General features: G+C 34.1%; 1 protein-coding gene and 1 long non-coding RNA gene across 3 annotated transcripts; one reads left to right on the top strand and one right to left on the bottom strand.

Annotated features, from left to right (window-relative positions):
- Positions 1-52: 52 nt before the first annotated feature.
- On the bottom strand, positions 53-3,807 carry LOC110008269 (argininosuccinate synthase, chloroplastic-like). 2 transcript variants are annotated; one of them, XM_088850377.1, is made up of 4 exons: positions 3,758-3,807; positions 3,152-3,333; positions 1,587-1,932; positions 53-136 (listed from the first exon to the last, which is right to left on the bottom strand). In XM_088850377.1, exons 1-3 carry the CDS (start codon positions 3,780-3,782, stop codon positions 1,846-1,848), a joined length of 294 nt encoding a protein of 97 aa, XP_088706503.1. In that variant the 5' UTR covers positions 3,783-3,807; the 3' UTR covers positions 53-136; positions 1,587-1,845. The 2 variants fall into 2 exon arrangements, 1 of the variants encoding a protein (XP_088706503.1); XR_016043329.1 differs by lacking the exons at positions 3,152-3,333; positions 3,758-3,807 and adding an exon at positions 2,528-2,582.
- A 4,569-nt stretch (positions 3,808-8,376) lies between these two features.
- Positions 8,377-11,413, top strand: LOC110008263 (uncharacterized). Its single transcript, XR_002282993.2, has 2 exons — positions 8,377-8,527; positions 10,932-11,413. It is a non-coding gene; the product is annotated as an uncharacterized LOC110008263 (long non-coding RNA).
- Positions 11,414-15,824: the final 4,411 nt, after the last annotated feature.

Raw genomic sequence — 15,824 nt, 5'->3', positions numbered from 1 at the left:
ATTCTGGATATCTGAATTAGCAAATGAAAAGAGAAAGGGTGACTTACTCTGGCTTGTTAGGGGCATCTTCAGGATCAATACTCATCATGTACATATCCTTACTTGGTTCGTTAGCTGGCTCCTCCAGAATGTCCCCCTTCAAATTGAAGGATCAACAAAAGCCATGATCAGAACATGTTCACAGTTTTCCGGCTCTCATTCAACAAATTCCAATATTTGCTTTAATTTTCTTAACAAGTTCTCTGACAACAGGTCATGGTAAGCACCCACTATCTAAAACCATACGTGAAATGGAGAGAATAGGAGATTGTCAATTTAAATGTTGTTATGTCATGCATTCATATATATATATATATAAGCAAACAAATGCTTGTACAAAGTTACAATCAGTGATTTAAAGCGCCTGGGCAGCAGCTGAGGCCGTCCAGAAGGCCTGGGCGCATCGCCCAAGCCTATGCTGCCAAATTAGGCAGGATATCCCTGGGCACCCTCCTAGGCACCCGGGAACCCGCCTAGGCGAGCACCCAGCCCTGGGCAGCCGCCCAAGGGCAGAAATGCCCCTCGTCGATGGCATTTGTTTGGTAATTTTTTTGATACAAAAGGGGCAAAATTGTGGGTTTTAGGTTCATTTGAAACCTAAAACCCATTAGAAGTTACAAGAAATTGATCTAAACATCACCCATTGATATTAGATTTAGTTTTGGATGTTTTACAAATCTATTAGAGGGTCTTTTAGAAGATTTTGAGTCCTTAGAAAATCTTAGAGGTGGAAGTTTAAATTTTAGAGGTGGAAGTTTAAAGATCGAGCAATCAAAGTTGGTGATTTTTGGATATGGACTTATGGTTATGGACAATGGAGGAATGTGTGCTACGTGCACTTGTGTACTATACGTTTAATATGCTCTAAATCCCTAATTCTTATATGTTATACAGTTATGCTTATACCGTTAGACTATAGAGACATTTTTTGCTACTGGGCCGCCCAAATTCTAGATGCCCGCCTAGGCGTTTGGAGGCCTAGAGCCCCTTGGGCCTCCTAGGCGCCGCCTAGCGCTTTTTGAAACATTGGTTACAATACAAAAATAGCATACTCAAACTGCGCAAAGAAACAACATTATTCAACATTAAAGACCTAATACGTAAATTACATGAGATTTGAAATTCACACTAAAACTTTAGAGTCAAGCTGAATGCTTTCTTAGTAAATCTAGACACAAGAGCAATATAATTGGAAACAATGAAAAGATCACCCACAAATTACTGAGATTTGACCTCTTTAAAACTTTTGAGGTATCTAGAAGGGACAGGCAGAACGACAAAATCTTTAAAGAGTTGAACATAGCATTCTGCAATGAGAGAGGATAAGAGACTTGATTATCCAATAGTCTTGATCTCTGAAAAATGGCTCTCTCTTATGTGGTCTCAATACATCTGATTAGCAAACTGTCATGTCACATGATGTACTTTCCATATGTTGAATGAAATTTTTAGTCCCTCAAAGAAAAGTTTCATTTATCGTTTTGATTTCTAAGAATCTGGATTAAAGGTGATGAAAAAAATGGGAAGAAGTTAGGAAAAAGAATTACCTAATGGCTAAGGTGCCAAAGGTTACGGTCTCTGCTGTAGATAGATTTCTCTGTCACAGGAACTGGAACACTGTGCTTCTTCGCATATTCAATTGCATCTTCTCTCCCTTTGATGTCCCACTCACGCCAAGGTGCAATCACATGGAGTTGGGGGTTTAATGCAAAGAAAGTTAGCTCAAACCGGACCTTCATTTACACATACCACATAGTTCAGACACAAATAAACATGCAAAATTAGATATATCATTTGTTAAAAAATTTATAACGAGATATAAAGTGATCCCTTCCCAATGCATCCATGAGAAACAGCATCTGCTCCAACCTCTTTTGCAACTTCAACCATAGCCTGAAACGGACGAAAGAGATGACAATATATTGATGAGAGGGCTAATTATTTAAACAATTTGCCCTGTCATTACAGGACTACGTTCTCTGCATCATTAAATTCCACTGTAGCACAACACGATACAGCCTTTTAGCCATTTCCAAGTTGTCCCCTGGTGATGGCCAAGATGGACAATTGCACTGAGGAACAAAACAAATAAATTGATTCCACAGCCCTCGCATCAATCAAAAAGGCATGATTTTACTGATATTATGTTAATAATTTTGCAACCAAAATTCATCATTAACTCATGCAGATCACAAAGAAGAAAAAGTTCTCCATTTCTAGGATAAATCACCGAATATCCCACTCAGTTATTTTCTCCTAGAAAAATTTGGGTAATTTGTTTAATAGGCTACCCAATGGAAGCCAAGCAAGTATCACATTTTCTTTTTTGTTTTTTTTTTTTCTTTTCTGTTCTTTTTTAACATTCTTTGACCCATGCAACACATAGAGTTTGTCTTTGTTTCATAGGTCCTTCAAAGTTCAAACCATAAAGATTTTATTACGCTCAAAATACAGAATGAATATTTTTTCTGTACGGCTCAAAAATTACCATTAACTACAAAGTTTTCTCAATGTTTCCAGAAAAGAAATATCGACGGCTTCCTGAATAACCAAGAGTGTCTGTCGTACCATTTTTCTTAAGTAATAAAACTCAATCGAAAAAAAGAAGCATGTGCTAGAAGTTAGAAATGACAAAATTGATGTTATAAATTGCTAGAGGAAAAGACCAAAATGCCCCTCTCAAGAGAAGAACATAGAAATTGCACAGAGAAGTCTTCAATGCCAGGAATACTAAGGGAAGTGCTTCCAGTTGCTGCAAAAATTTATTTTAGCCAGCTGCATTCCGATATTGGAAAGCAGTAACACGTTTTTATACATCTGATGTTATGAAAATCACCATTTTACCATTTCTGGAAGTAGCACAACATTTCCTTCATCTATTTGAAGGCCTGGCCACTTTCAAACCTTTGAATCCCTTATAGAGGGAAAATCACACTATTTATGTAAGGCAGAAAATATATCCACTATCATCATAAATGAAGATTGTAGAATATTTGAGCACCATGAAAAGTTCAGCTATTTGAAACATGGCAATAGCAATCTACATGTAAAAAACGCCTCACATATTGGCATGTACAATAGAAATTCAGGGCAAGGCATACTGAAACATCACCTTAGCAATAACAGGGCGTGCCATAGAAGTACCTAGCAAGTACTTCCTTTCATAAATGGCACCGGCACGCAAACAAGGAAATATAAAGTCCTTCACAAACTCCTCTTTTAAATCCCTTACAACTAACTGACTTGCACCACTTGATTTAGCCTTTGCCTCCAGACCTCCAGCTCTTGCATACCCTTCGAAATCATATTTTAGCAATTAGTAAATCAGCATTCCCCTTAAGAACTACTCATAAAATGCATTCACGACACAAAGGAAAAGAAGAAAGTAAAACTGATTACGGTATTAGGTATGTACATAAGAATAAATGCTTCACCAGTGTCTTTATACAGACAACAAAACATGTATAAACATTTTGGAATCAAAGCCATTCAATACCGAGGCCACATTAGTATGACTCATCAGAGCATCAAAATATGTTCTAATAAGGGATATTATCTTTCTTTTTTTTTTGGAGAGATTGTAAGGGATGTTGTCATTAAACATCAATTTTTGTATCAATTAAGTTTCAGAAAAACTAATTAAAAGAATGTCGAAAGAATAATCACAACAAAGATAGAGAAAAATGCAAAAACTATCTCCATACTTAACAGTACGCACCTGCCCAAGATCTGCAGTGAAGCATACTACATCACAACCATAGTTCTCCCTGCAGAACATCACAAAAAAGCAGCAGATTTTAGTTTACGTAAGAAAAATTGGCCAGGTCGACATCAACAAGTTAAATTAATTAAAGGGAAAATGATGAGATTAGCCCACTAGCTCATATGAACATATGAGCCCAATGGCCCAGATTGAATCTAGGCAGATTTGACGGTCGCACCCTCATTTTGATCTGACGATCACGACCTCATTTTTTTTCTACTAATCCAAATAATTTAAAATTTTAGACGTGTGTTCTTCAAAAATAGGATAATCTAATAAAAATATCAACAAAATAATTTACAATAAATATATTGACCAAAATACCCCTGAAATGTTTTGGAGGTATTTTGGTCCATGTATTTTTTGCGAATTATTTTTTAAATATTTTTTATTAGGTGTATCTTGTTGAGAAGAATAGATGTCTAAAATTTTAAGTAATTTGAATTTGTAAAAAAAAAAATTGAAATTCAAACAAGAAATGAGGTCGTGACCGTCAGATAGTGGTGTTTAGACCATGACTGGCTAATTTTTAGGGATTTTGTTGATAATCTTGATTTTGATTCAAATTTTATCTTTTCTTGAGTGAACTTATCCCAAAAGCTTCTATCTTAAGTTGATTTTTTCTAATTTTTTTTAGCATTTAAAGATAACTTTCTATATTAAGGATGATTTACGAGGGTTTTAGGATTTTTTAGGAGATCCTCTAGGGTGTTTCTAGAAGGTCAGGAACATGGTAAGTAACTAAAAGAAAAGGTGATCTAGGGTGTATTAGGTTAATTTGGTCCCTAGAGATCGACTAGGCATTTTTAAGGATTTAAAAATTGGGGAAAATAGAGAAAAAAAATAGCCAATTTCAAAATGAGGTGTATTTCTTATTGGTTGTTTGTGAAACTGTTTGTTTGTTCCTGAACACCTGATAATGATTTATCTATTCCTTACCGTTGAGGAAATTCTCAAGTTATCTCAATTACTATTAACGTGGTTTTTGATCAGATTGGCACAAAGTTGAGTGGGTTTGTGGTACTGCAATCATACAGCATTAACAGATCTCTTAGAACTATTCCGATATCACCATACATAGATATAAAAACTTAGCTTTTTTTGAAAATTAAAATATAAAGTCTAATGAAAGCACTTCCCTAGTGGCCTGGTCTTCATATATATATATATGTGTGTTTTATTCTACTGTGGTGCTAGTACATGCTCTTGATTGAAGGGTTTCCATTCTCTCTCCCTTGAACATTTTCTAATCTTCTTCTACCTTTTTCATTTAATTTTTGTTGTAACGAATGACTCCATATCTGATTTGGGTAAGATTGTATTTTATTCATCCAAAATAAGGAATTGAATATCTAATTACAAGTACATGCTGAATTGAACAAATCAAATCTTACCGTGCATCACATATTGTTGAATTTTATTGCTTTGCTGTTCTTTTATGTTTTAATCCAGTTATTAAGATAGCAGTAACTTAACTAGTGGTGAGACAAACATACATGTGACTCCCAAGGGAGCAGGGTTATGTGGGAATCTTAACAAAGTGGTTTTAGCCTACTGCGGTGGCTTGGATACTTCAGTTATTGTACCGTGGCTGAGGTTTATTTTCTGTTGCTTTGGCCATAACTGAGTTAAAAATGTACAATTTTATAGCCATTTTCTATTGGGTTTGCTCAATTTTAGGAAATTGGTTCATATTTCCATATTTCCTCAAGTTACAAGTGACTGATTGGCATAAGATTTGCATTAGATTTGTAGGATTCAAATTATAGCTGTTCATTAATTTGACTCTTATTTTTATAATTTTTAATTGAAAAATACTGAGATTAGCCTACTAACTCATATGAACATATGAGCGCAACATCTGACCATGCAATCTCTATTGAATTTTAAATTTACTAGTTTTGTAGCGATAGACCAAGGGATCTCAAATTTAAAATCCTCTTGATTTCGAGCTGTAAACAATACTAAAACTCCAAATGGAAAAAATGCATTTTAAATAAAAACTAACGGAAAAGTCTCAGAAAAAAGAAATAACACTCATCATATAAACTTTCAAGACAAGAAAAGCATTTCACCCACCTTCAGATACAGAGATGAATTCCTTCCACCCTGGATCCTATCCCCATTCAAAGTTGTGCCTTCTATAAAACAAGGAAGAACGATTTCTCAAAACCAATTCCGCAAATACACATGCAATTTGTTGGTCCATAGTTGTACTAACCGTTGCCAAACTAGTTTTCAGCAATTATTCATCAAACTCAGAGAATTGGAATATCTTAAATGCTGCGATAAATAGACGACCTGAAAATAAATAAGTATCCTATGCAACTAGCCCCATGTTCACATAATTTGCAGACACTTATTGACAGGTACTGCTCTCTTTGTACGAAGAGTTGGCACCAGAAATCCATTTTCTAATAGACTTATTAAGATTTATTTAATTGGAAAACTTATTAAAATGTCCATCCTATCGTTTCAAAATCTTCCCTTGAAGAATTAGCCCCATATTAGACACCATATGGTGTCTTTTCTTCTACATTACTCTGAAATGTGGTCCATTTTCTAGTCTTAGACAGCAAACTTTAATGACACATACATTCTCAGGTTACATTGTCTTTCTGAATTGAGAAAATACCAGCAATTGAGGCAAGAACCCGAATGTCGGGAGATAGGAAGAGACAACGGAAATGCCCCCAAAATGATGCCATAAAAAAATGTCATCGGCCTCAACTAATAATGGGGGATTACCTCGACGTTCATGTCCTATTAGGTCAGTAGGTCCATGTAAAATATATGTAAAGTAATTAGGAGAAACTTACCTACTACATCAGTAGATCCATTAAGGGGAAGGTGAAGTTATCAGCTGAAATGTTTTCATGTAACATGTGGATGTAGAGAGAGAGAGAATTAGGTGGGAATGCACTTGACGACAATATTCTTCAATATTTATGTGAGTACTGGTATTTTTTGAATATATTTATATTTTTGGTAACATGTTGGATGAATGGAAGGAACCAGCGTTTTAAAAAACGCCGAGTCGAACCGGACTCGCCCGATTCGACTCGGAATTCGCGAAAAGGGATCGGATCGATTGAAAAATCGGAAATCGTCCGGTTCCAGAGAGAACCGGACGATTCCGTACAGTGACTCGCCGATTCACTGTATGGAATAGGCGAGTCCGAACAATGAATAGGCGAGTCCGTACGGAGTTTTTTTTTTTTTTTTTTGTAATCCATGATAGATTTTTTTGTAATACTTGATCGATTTTTTTGTAATCCATGATCGAATTGTTTTTGTTTTTTTGTAATCCATGATCGAATTTTTTGGTTTTTTGTAACCCATAATAGAATTTTTTGTAATCCATGATCGAAATGTTTGTTTTCTTTTCTTGTAATCCATGATCGATTTTTTTGTTTTTTTTTTTTTTTTGTAACCCATGATAGAATTTTTTGTAATCCATGATCGAATGTTTTGTAATACATGATCGAAATGTTTGTTGTTTTTTTGTAATCCAAGATCGAAATGTTTGTTTTTTTTTTTGTAATCCATGATTGAATTTTTTGTTTTTTGCTTTTTTTGTAACCCATGATAGAGTTTTTTGTAATCCATGATTGAATTTTTTGTAATCCATGATCGAACTGTTTTTTTCTTTTTTTGTAATCCACGATTGAATTTTTTGTTTTTTTTTGTTTGTTTTTTTTTGTAATCCATGATCGAATTTTATGTAATCCAAGATCGAATTTTATGTAATCCATGGTCGAATTTTATGTAATCCATGATTGAATTTTTTGAGAATTTGTGATTTTTTTTTTTTAATCCATGATCGAATTTTTTTTTGTAATCCATGATAGAATTTTTTGAAAATTTGTGACTTTTTTTTTAATCCATGATCAATTTTTTTGAAAATTTGTTATTTTTTTTTTTAATCCATATTATTCAAAGAGAAAATGAGAGAGATGATGATTCTGAGGCCACCATATCCCAGCCATATTATTCACATATCGAGTCCCAACAGCAACAGTGTAGGGATAAGCACGAAATATTATAAATTAAATGCTGAATGGCGGTTCATGCAGGGAAAGAACATATCAATATTCGCATATTCATTCAAAAACATGAAAATTCTTAATGGAGTACCCTCATTTTTTATTGAATTCTTAAAAAACAATATTTATAATGAATTTTAATAATTTTTTCGAATTTTTTTAAAGCTTTATTCTGACCGATTCACCGGGTTATCGATCCGGATAACCGATTCGCCGATCCGAATCGATTTTTTGGAAGCCCAAGGTCACCGATCCGTTTTTTAAACCATTGAAAAGAACCTTATTTAATTATAAAATAATTTTTAAAAATTATATTTTACACATTATATCAATAAAATACATAATAAACAGTATTATAGGCAGTTTTCAACTTTCCCATTGCCAAACAGGCCAAATTACCATTACCACAGTTTATCGAAGAGGGTTTCTAGCTTTCACCCTACGAATTTTTACCCGCATTTTATAATCTAAGAAGTCAGCAGCAGGGGTGATCCCGGGGATACTGCAGTGAAAGCTATCAAATGCTACCTCGATGAAAGTCGGAACTCCCATAAAACGCATGGACGCCCCATCTTTCTAAACCCTAAACTTCTTGAAGTAAAAAAAAAGCCCACTCGCCCCATCATAGAGTTCTACCAATGCTGAAAAGCATCACGAAGAAGATAATCTGCAAAAATTAGTGAGTTTTTACCTTTTTTACTATTTATTAAGCAGATAAGCCCGCAATTTGTTAACTGTTAATTTATATTAATTTATATTTTTTTCATTTTCTGTTAATTGTTAATTTGTGTTCATTTTTGTTTTTGGTTATTCTCAATATAGGGATCCATTTCTCAGTAACTTTTTACTGTTTATAAGCAAAAAAACTCGAAATTTGAATTTTTCTATTTTTCATTTTCTGTTAACTGTTAATTTGTATTATATATATTTTGTCCTGGTTATTCTCAATGTAGGGATTCCTGTTAACGATTTGGGGGTTTGTTCTTTAGTTTTTTATTATTTTTATATAGCTAATATCACCATTGATTATTTGTACTTTTTTTTGTGCTTAAAAACAATCACCTTCTGATAATCCTCAAATATAGCAAGGTGATTTTTGTTTTTTCTTCTTTAGTTTTCTTTTTTAATCTCGAACTGTCCCCGTTTTCCAATTTTGGGGGATTTTTTTTTTTCCCCTTACGTTTGCGTTCTTTTTTTTGTTTGTGCTCTGTATTTGTTATGGTGTGATAAATGTGCACTTCTTCATTTGCTAATGAATGAACCTGTAAATATTCCATGCTGTATGTACACCATCATTTGTAGATCTCTGACTTAAGGTCTTGACAAATTGCATTGAAGGAGTAGCACCAGTATGCTTTTTAGGGTTTTCTTATGCTTCTTCATTATTGCAGTCTCTCTATATTTTAATTATTGCAGAAATTGCAGTGAAGGATTGGCCTCTCTCTCTTCCTGTCTCATATTTTCTCTCTGTCTCTTACTAGTTTCTGGGTCGATAGTAATGGACTAATCTCCCTTCCTCAGCTTAGTATTCATAATGTAGTCTTTCTCTCATCACATTAACTGTTAAGTGCACCATTTTTTTTTACTGGTTTACTGAATTTCTAGCTTTTTTTTTTTTTGTTTTTTGGCTTGGCTTGATAACATTCTATACAAATAGACTGCGTTCCCTGCATCACTGTTGTATTACACTTCTAGGCAATTTTTTTGAGTATCTAGTGCCTCATGGTTATGGGATTTGGGGGTTGTTTGTCATTTTTTATGTATTTTTGTTTAACTAATCTACTTCACATCCTTATTTGAGAAACTGCCCGGATGTTGTTTGAATGACAGTTCACGTCATCCATGTAGCTCTATCTATTGAGTTAGCTCTGTCAGTGTTTCAAAAAGCGCTAGGCGGCACCTAGGCGGTCGGGGGATCCAGGACACCCAGCGCCTAGGCTAGCATCCAGAACCTGAACGGCCAAATAGAATTTTTTTTTTTGGGATTTTCTCTATCTAAAATAGCCTCTAATGGGTTTTAGATTTCAAATAAACTTAAAACCCACAATTTTTCCCCTTTAGTATTAAAAAAGTGACCCAAAAATACCCTCAAGGAGCCGCATTTCCACCCCTGGGCGGGGCGCAGGCCTTGGGTGGCTGCCCAGGCGGGCGCTTAAGCGGGTTCAAGCGGGAAGCCTAAGCGGGTTCCCCGGTGCTTAGGCGGGCGCCCAGGATATCCGCCTAGTCCTGGGCGATGCGCCCAGGGATATCAGCCTAGTCCTGGGCGATGCGCCCAGGCCTTCTGGCCCGCCCAGGTGCTGGGCGGTCTGGCTTTTAAAACTCTGAGCTTTGTTGTTCTGTATTGAGTGAGTTGCCTATGCCAAAGAGAAGAGAACAACTATTGATGCTACTTCCAAGAAGCAAGAACTCACAAGGTAACCTTCTCAAAACAACTAGTTTCTAGTGGTTGATAATCGAAATAAGGTGTTGATAATCGACACCAAAGCAATCTTATCAAAGACCCCCCCAACCTTTTCAATGCCCTTTAGAAAATTATTGCTGAGTTATCGAAGGTTTTCTTCATTATGCTGCAAATTGTTGCAACACTTTATTATAAATATTAGCTTCCAATGAAATGGACATCTGGAACCCGGTTAGAAAGGAGATGAGTCCGATGGCTGTGTATTTAAGAACTAGTGCTTGATTTTGCTTCCAATGAAATGGACATCTAGAACCTAGCTTTCTAGCTCTATTTCCCTTGCATTTCATGTCATATTTCCAGTTGGAATTTTTTCATGCATTGATCAATGCTTAGTGATGAAGTTTATTGTATGAATTAGTAATCAATAACTTTTAAATATTTATTTCTTAAATAAATAATATATGTTTGCTCTTGAGAGCTGCTTGTGCATTGAGTGAAATTTTGACATTAAGAAAATCAATTTTTTTCAATATTTATGTAAATATTGGTATTCTTTGAATCTATTTACATCTTTGTTAATATGTTGGATGAATGGAAGGAACCTTATTTAATTACAAAATGTTTTTAAAAAACTGCATTTCGCACATCATATCAATGAAATACATAATGAATAGTATTACAGGCTGTTTCCAGCTTTCCCATTGCCAAACACGTGAAATTACGAGTGCCACAATTTGTCAAACGGGGTTTCCAGCTTTCACCGTACCAGCTTTCACTTGCATCCCAGAATCTATGAAAGTTAGCAGCAGGGTGGCTCCCAGGGACACTGTAGTGAAAGTTATCAAATGCTACCTGAAGCACGTAGCACAACACACATAAATATTCATGGCGACATTGCAGGCCATCTCCTCCTCCTGTAACAGTACAAGACTCTCTAACTATCTTCCGGGTCTCTCTCTCTCTCTGTGCTGATTTTGTTTAGCCCCCTTCACTCTCTCTATACTGATTTTGTTTAGCCCCCTTCACTCTCTCTGCTTTGATTTATTTTTCTCTTTCTACAACACTGGTTTTGTAACCACTGATTTCTGTTGTTTCTGCACCATTCTTGCTCTCTACTGTTTTTTCTTACTCATCAATTTGAAGCTCTATACTTGTTCCAGTTTACTTACTCAGTTTTTTGCTATCCATGGTTAACTTCACGTATTTTGCGCAATTCTACTTGATATTTGCATATTTTATTTAAGTTAGTACGAATTGAAGTTATCTTGCTCTGCATGTTGAGATTTCACACTTATTTATTTATTTATTTGTAGCTTACTTTTTCTGAAAATGCTAAATGTACATAACCATGAGGCAATACATAAAAAATGACAAATAACTCCCAAACCCCACAACCATAAGCCACTAGATTCTCAAAAAAATTGCATAGAAATGTATTATTACAACAGTAATGCAGAGAATACAGCCTATTTGTATCGAATATTATTAAGCCCTAAAAAAAACTAGAAGTTCAGTAAAACAGTTAAAAAAATGGTGCACTTTACAGTTAATGTGACAAGAGAGAGACTACATTGTGAACACTAAGATGGGGAAGGGAGATTATTCAATGACTATCAAACCCAGAAACTAGTAAGAGACAAACTGAAAATGTGAGACAGAGAGAGAAAGGCCAATCCTTCATTGCAACTTTTGCAATTAATGAAGATATAGAGAGATTGCAATAACAAAGAAGCATAAGAAAACCCTAAAAAACATACTGGTGCTATTCCTTCACTGCTATTTTGTCAAGACCTTAAGAAAGAGATCTACAAATGATGGTGTAGATACACCATCGAATTAAACCCTAATTTATAAGTCCTTACAAAAGCAAATTAAAAATGCTTAAGCACATCTAGCACACCATAACAAATAAGGAGCAAAACTAAAAGAAAGAACAAAAACATCGAAAAAAAAAAATCACCCAAAAATGAAAACAGGAACATTTTGAGATTAACAAAGATATTTCCATCTATTGTGATATTGGCTATATATATATATATAAAAGAATAGAGCATAAAAGAACAAAAAATATTGAAAGTAAAACACTAAAAAATAGAAAATGTGAGTGTAGAAATCATGTAAAAGGATGAATCAAGAAAAAATCAGCACCAGATTTCAATGGATTTGAATGCAAAACAAGAGAGAAATCCACGTTTAAGCGGATTTGTTCAAAATATAGCTCTTTTCACCAAAAATCGTTGAATAAATCCCCATTCATAAGTTTGATTCCTACATTCACCATAACAAGAAAAAAAAAGAAAATAATACAAATTAACAGTTAACATAAAATGATTTTTTGCTGGTTCATCAGTGAGTTACAAATTGACAGTTAAACAGAAAATAATACAAATTAACAGTGGGTTTATCTGCTTAATAAACAGCAAATAAAAAAATAAAAATAAAGCTCTCTGATAGAGCGAGCACGTGAGGAGGAGTGGGCCGGTTTTTTTTTTTTTTTTTTTTTTTTTTTTTTTTTTTTTTTTTTTTTCAAGAAGTTTGGGGTTTTGAAAGGAGGTGCGCGCGCGAGTTTTATGGGTATTCCGATTTCCTTATAAACTTTTCCCAAAAAAAAAAAACAAAAGTGCAGCTCTCCATGGGTACGGTGGAGGCCGCACTTCACATTTTTTTTAGTGAAGTGGTCTCCCCACTCCTCAAGCCACACCCCTAACCGAACTTAGAACTAGGGGTAGCTATTAGAACTTCCGTCATCTAAAAACGAAAATTCTAATTGCGTGGGGGAAAAAGAAGTGCTGGGACTTTCACTCTTGTCAAACGGGTGATATCTACACTGAAGGTGAAACTGCGGTACTTTCTTAGGTTTGATCGGATCAGCAGTACAGTAGGTTTCCTTATGTGAATAGTGTGTGAGGAAATGAGGAGTTCCGGCTTTTATCTGCCGTGAAGGTGAAACTAGGGTACTTTGATCGGTTATCAAACACCCCCTTCCCTTAATGTTAGAGTTTTAACTAGGGTTTTCATAGATAGAAGAGTTTGTTATGAGATGAAGCCTTCTCTCGTGGTCTAAAAGCAAATTTGTTAGAACCAGAAGGATGTATGTGTCAGTAACTCTAGAATTGAGAGGAGCATCTCTCTCTAGGATTTGGATTTGGATGACTCAGTTTCTCTCATGAGAGAGCCCAAATGTGGTCCTTGTGCGGGTAATAGTTACAATGTTACAATGGAGAGAGTGGATCGCATAATATTATGAGGAAATGGCAAAATTAAAAAAAAAAAGGTTATTCAGATCGGATCGGCCCAATCCTCAACGGCAATCAGCCAAGCTGATATGGTTCCTATAAAATATAAAGAATCAATCAGTTCCCGTATCGATGGCTCCACATTTCTTTTCAATTTTTTTGTTTTTCTAATATTTCAACCAACCGGTTTTGATTATTGTAGAACCGGCCACTTTTTTATGTTTTTTTTTTCCAAGAGTTTCATCTAGATTCCTGATCTAGTGAATTGGATCAAAAGTTCAGAGGAACGGTCCAAGTTACTTATCCGTTTATTAAAAAGTTACGTTAGAGTCCTATTATACGTGTAGTATTTCTTTAATTTGTATAGATTATTATACCTTACCCGACAGTATAGTGATGTTTTTTTATTTAGGAGTATTTTAAGTAATTAATTTAGAGCAAAGTAGAAATTTTAGATAAAAAGATAAATATTTATTAACTATAATGGAGAATGACATCATTCACATAAATTGTGAGGTCACCAACATGAAGTATTAATTGTTTTTTAACCACAAATAGAATGTCTCTAATTTCTTGTACAAATATCTTTACCTCTACTAATGACCAAAAAAATGCCCTTGTTCCAAAAATTTTGTAATACAAAAATAAAGATATTGAATGTCCAAAAATGTTGAGCATATTACCTAATATAACCATATTCTAAAACATTGGGCAAAACCAATTTTTTCTTAAAGAAAAAACTTAAAGAGAGAAGGTCTAAGAATCCGATGGGTAAATTCCAAGAAGAAAAAGTTTATATAAGGTGTCAACCTTCTATTGCTATTACAAAGTGCGCCTCAAAAATCATGTTTTGATGTTAGAAAATCTTCCAATTGATCGTCTCAACTTCGAGATGTATAGAGATGAAGAAAAAAGAATTTCAAATGCAAGATATAATACATCTTGTAACAAGTTATCTAGATCATTTATCTTTTAAGATTGTCAAGTATTTATAAATCTGCTCAAATTATATTCTTTTTAAAATTTTAAATTTAATAACTTGGAAGGAAAATAGATTTTTAAGCTATCATAAGTTTTTTACTCTAGAACTACATCTCCAAGCAAATTTACAGTTCGCACCTTACTTCTACTGTATGAGAAACGTGCATTATGAAATAAAAAATGCTCAATATGACATGGTCCATATTAATCCACATGCATTAATATTGATGTGTAAATCGATCGAAAATCAATCTATATCAAGCTCAAACACCCTGATTTTTCGTTTTCCTGAGCTTTTTTCACCCAAAAATACCTCTTTCATGAATCCTAAAATTCAAATCCAACAACCAAACAACTTCAAATTTGTTCCAAATTCTCCGTGATTAAGCCATCTATCAAAGACCAGTTAAAATTTTCTTGACTAAATAAGAAATTCGAAGTGATCAAAGCTCAAAATCTTCAGTTTTTTCTCCATCCAACTTCGTAGTTGAGATCCGACACATTCTTTGAATTTCAAAAAATAATTTCTTTGAGGATTTTGATCTAGAAAGAATTAGGATCTATCCAAACTAGGTACCTTATTTCTTTTGAGCAGTATTTTTTTAAAAAGAAATTTTCTCTTACTTTATTTTTTTGAGGAGGAATTTTAAAAATATAAGCTATTTATTATAAATGTGTTATAATTTTTGTTGTTTTTCTCGTTCTAGGTTGTGTTGGGTTCACATAATCTTTTAGCAATATTTATATTTAGTTTAATTTTTTATCTCAATTTTAGATTTTTCTTAAAAAATTTAAAAATATTCTATATTTATTGTAAATATATTGTTAACTTCTTTTTTCCTAGGCTTTATTAGGTGGTGGGTTTAGATTTTTTTTAAATAATAATAATTTTTATTTAAGTATAATAATACACTTGGGTCTTGCGCTACTGATGTGCGAGGGCAAGAGAACTACTAGAATGGGTGAACTCCCAAGGAGTCCTTGTGTTGCACCCGGAGTACCCAAAAATAATAATAATAATAATCTATTGGATACGCCAATGGCTTTGTATCTTACATTTATGGGATTATTCACCTTAAGAATTACTGGGAAGGCAAAGAGTGGACATCATGCCTGGTGCCTATGAGCCACTGTACGTGAGAAGTAGATATTACATATGCCATTAATTAATGTAATGTAGATATTTAAATGATATTATGATGTCTCCATTGAGATTTACCATATGTTTTTAGAATGTGAAATGATTGCGGGACACTAGAAAGGAACTGCATTTTTGTTATTCACATCTTTTCAATAATTTAACCAAAATATGCTACATATTTATCAAAGTTTTCCACAAATCCACTAATTTTAATTTC

This window comes from Amborella trichopoda, chromosome 10, assembly GCF_054954075.1.
Source record: "Amborella trichopoda isolate Santa Cruz 75 chromosome 10, AtrichopodaSantaCruz75HAP2 v2.0, whole genome shotgun sequence".
Classification (NCBI taxonomy): domain Eukaryota; kingdom Viridiplantae; phylum Streptophyta; class Magnoliopsida; order Amborellales; family Amborellaceae; genus Amborella; species Amborella trichopoda.
This window is presented reverse-complemented; position numbering and strand designations above follow the sequence as displayed.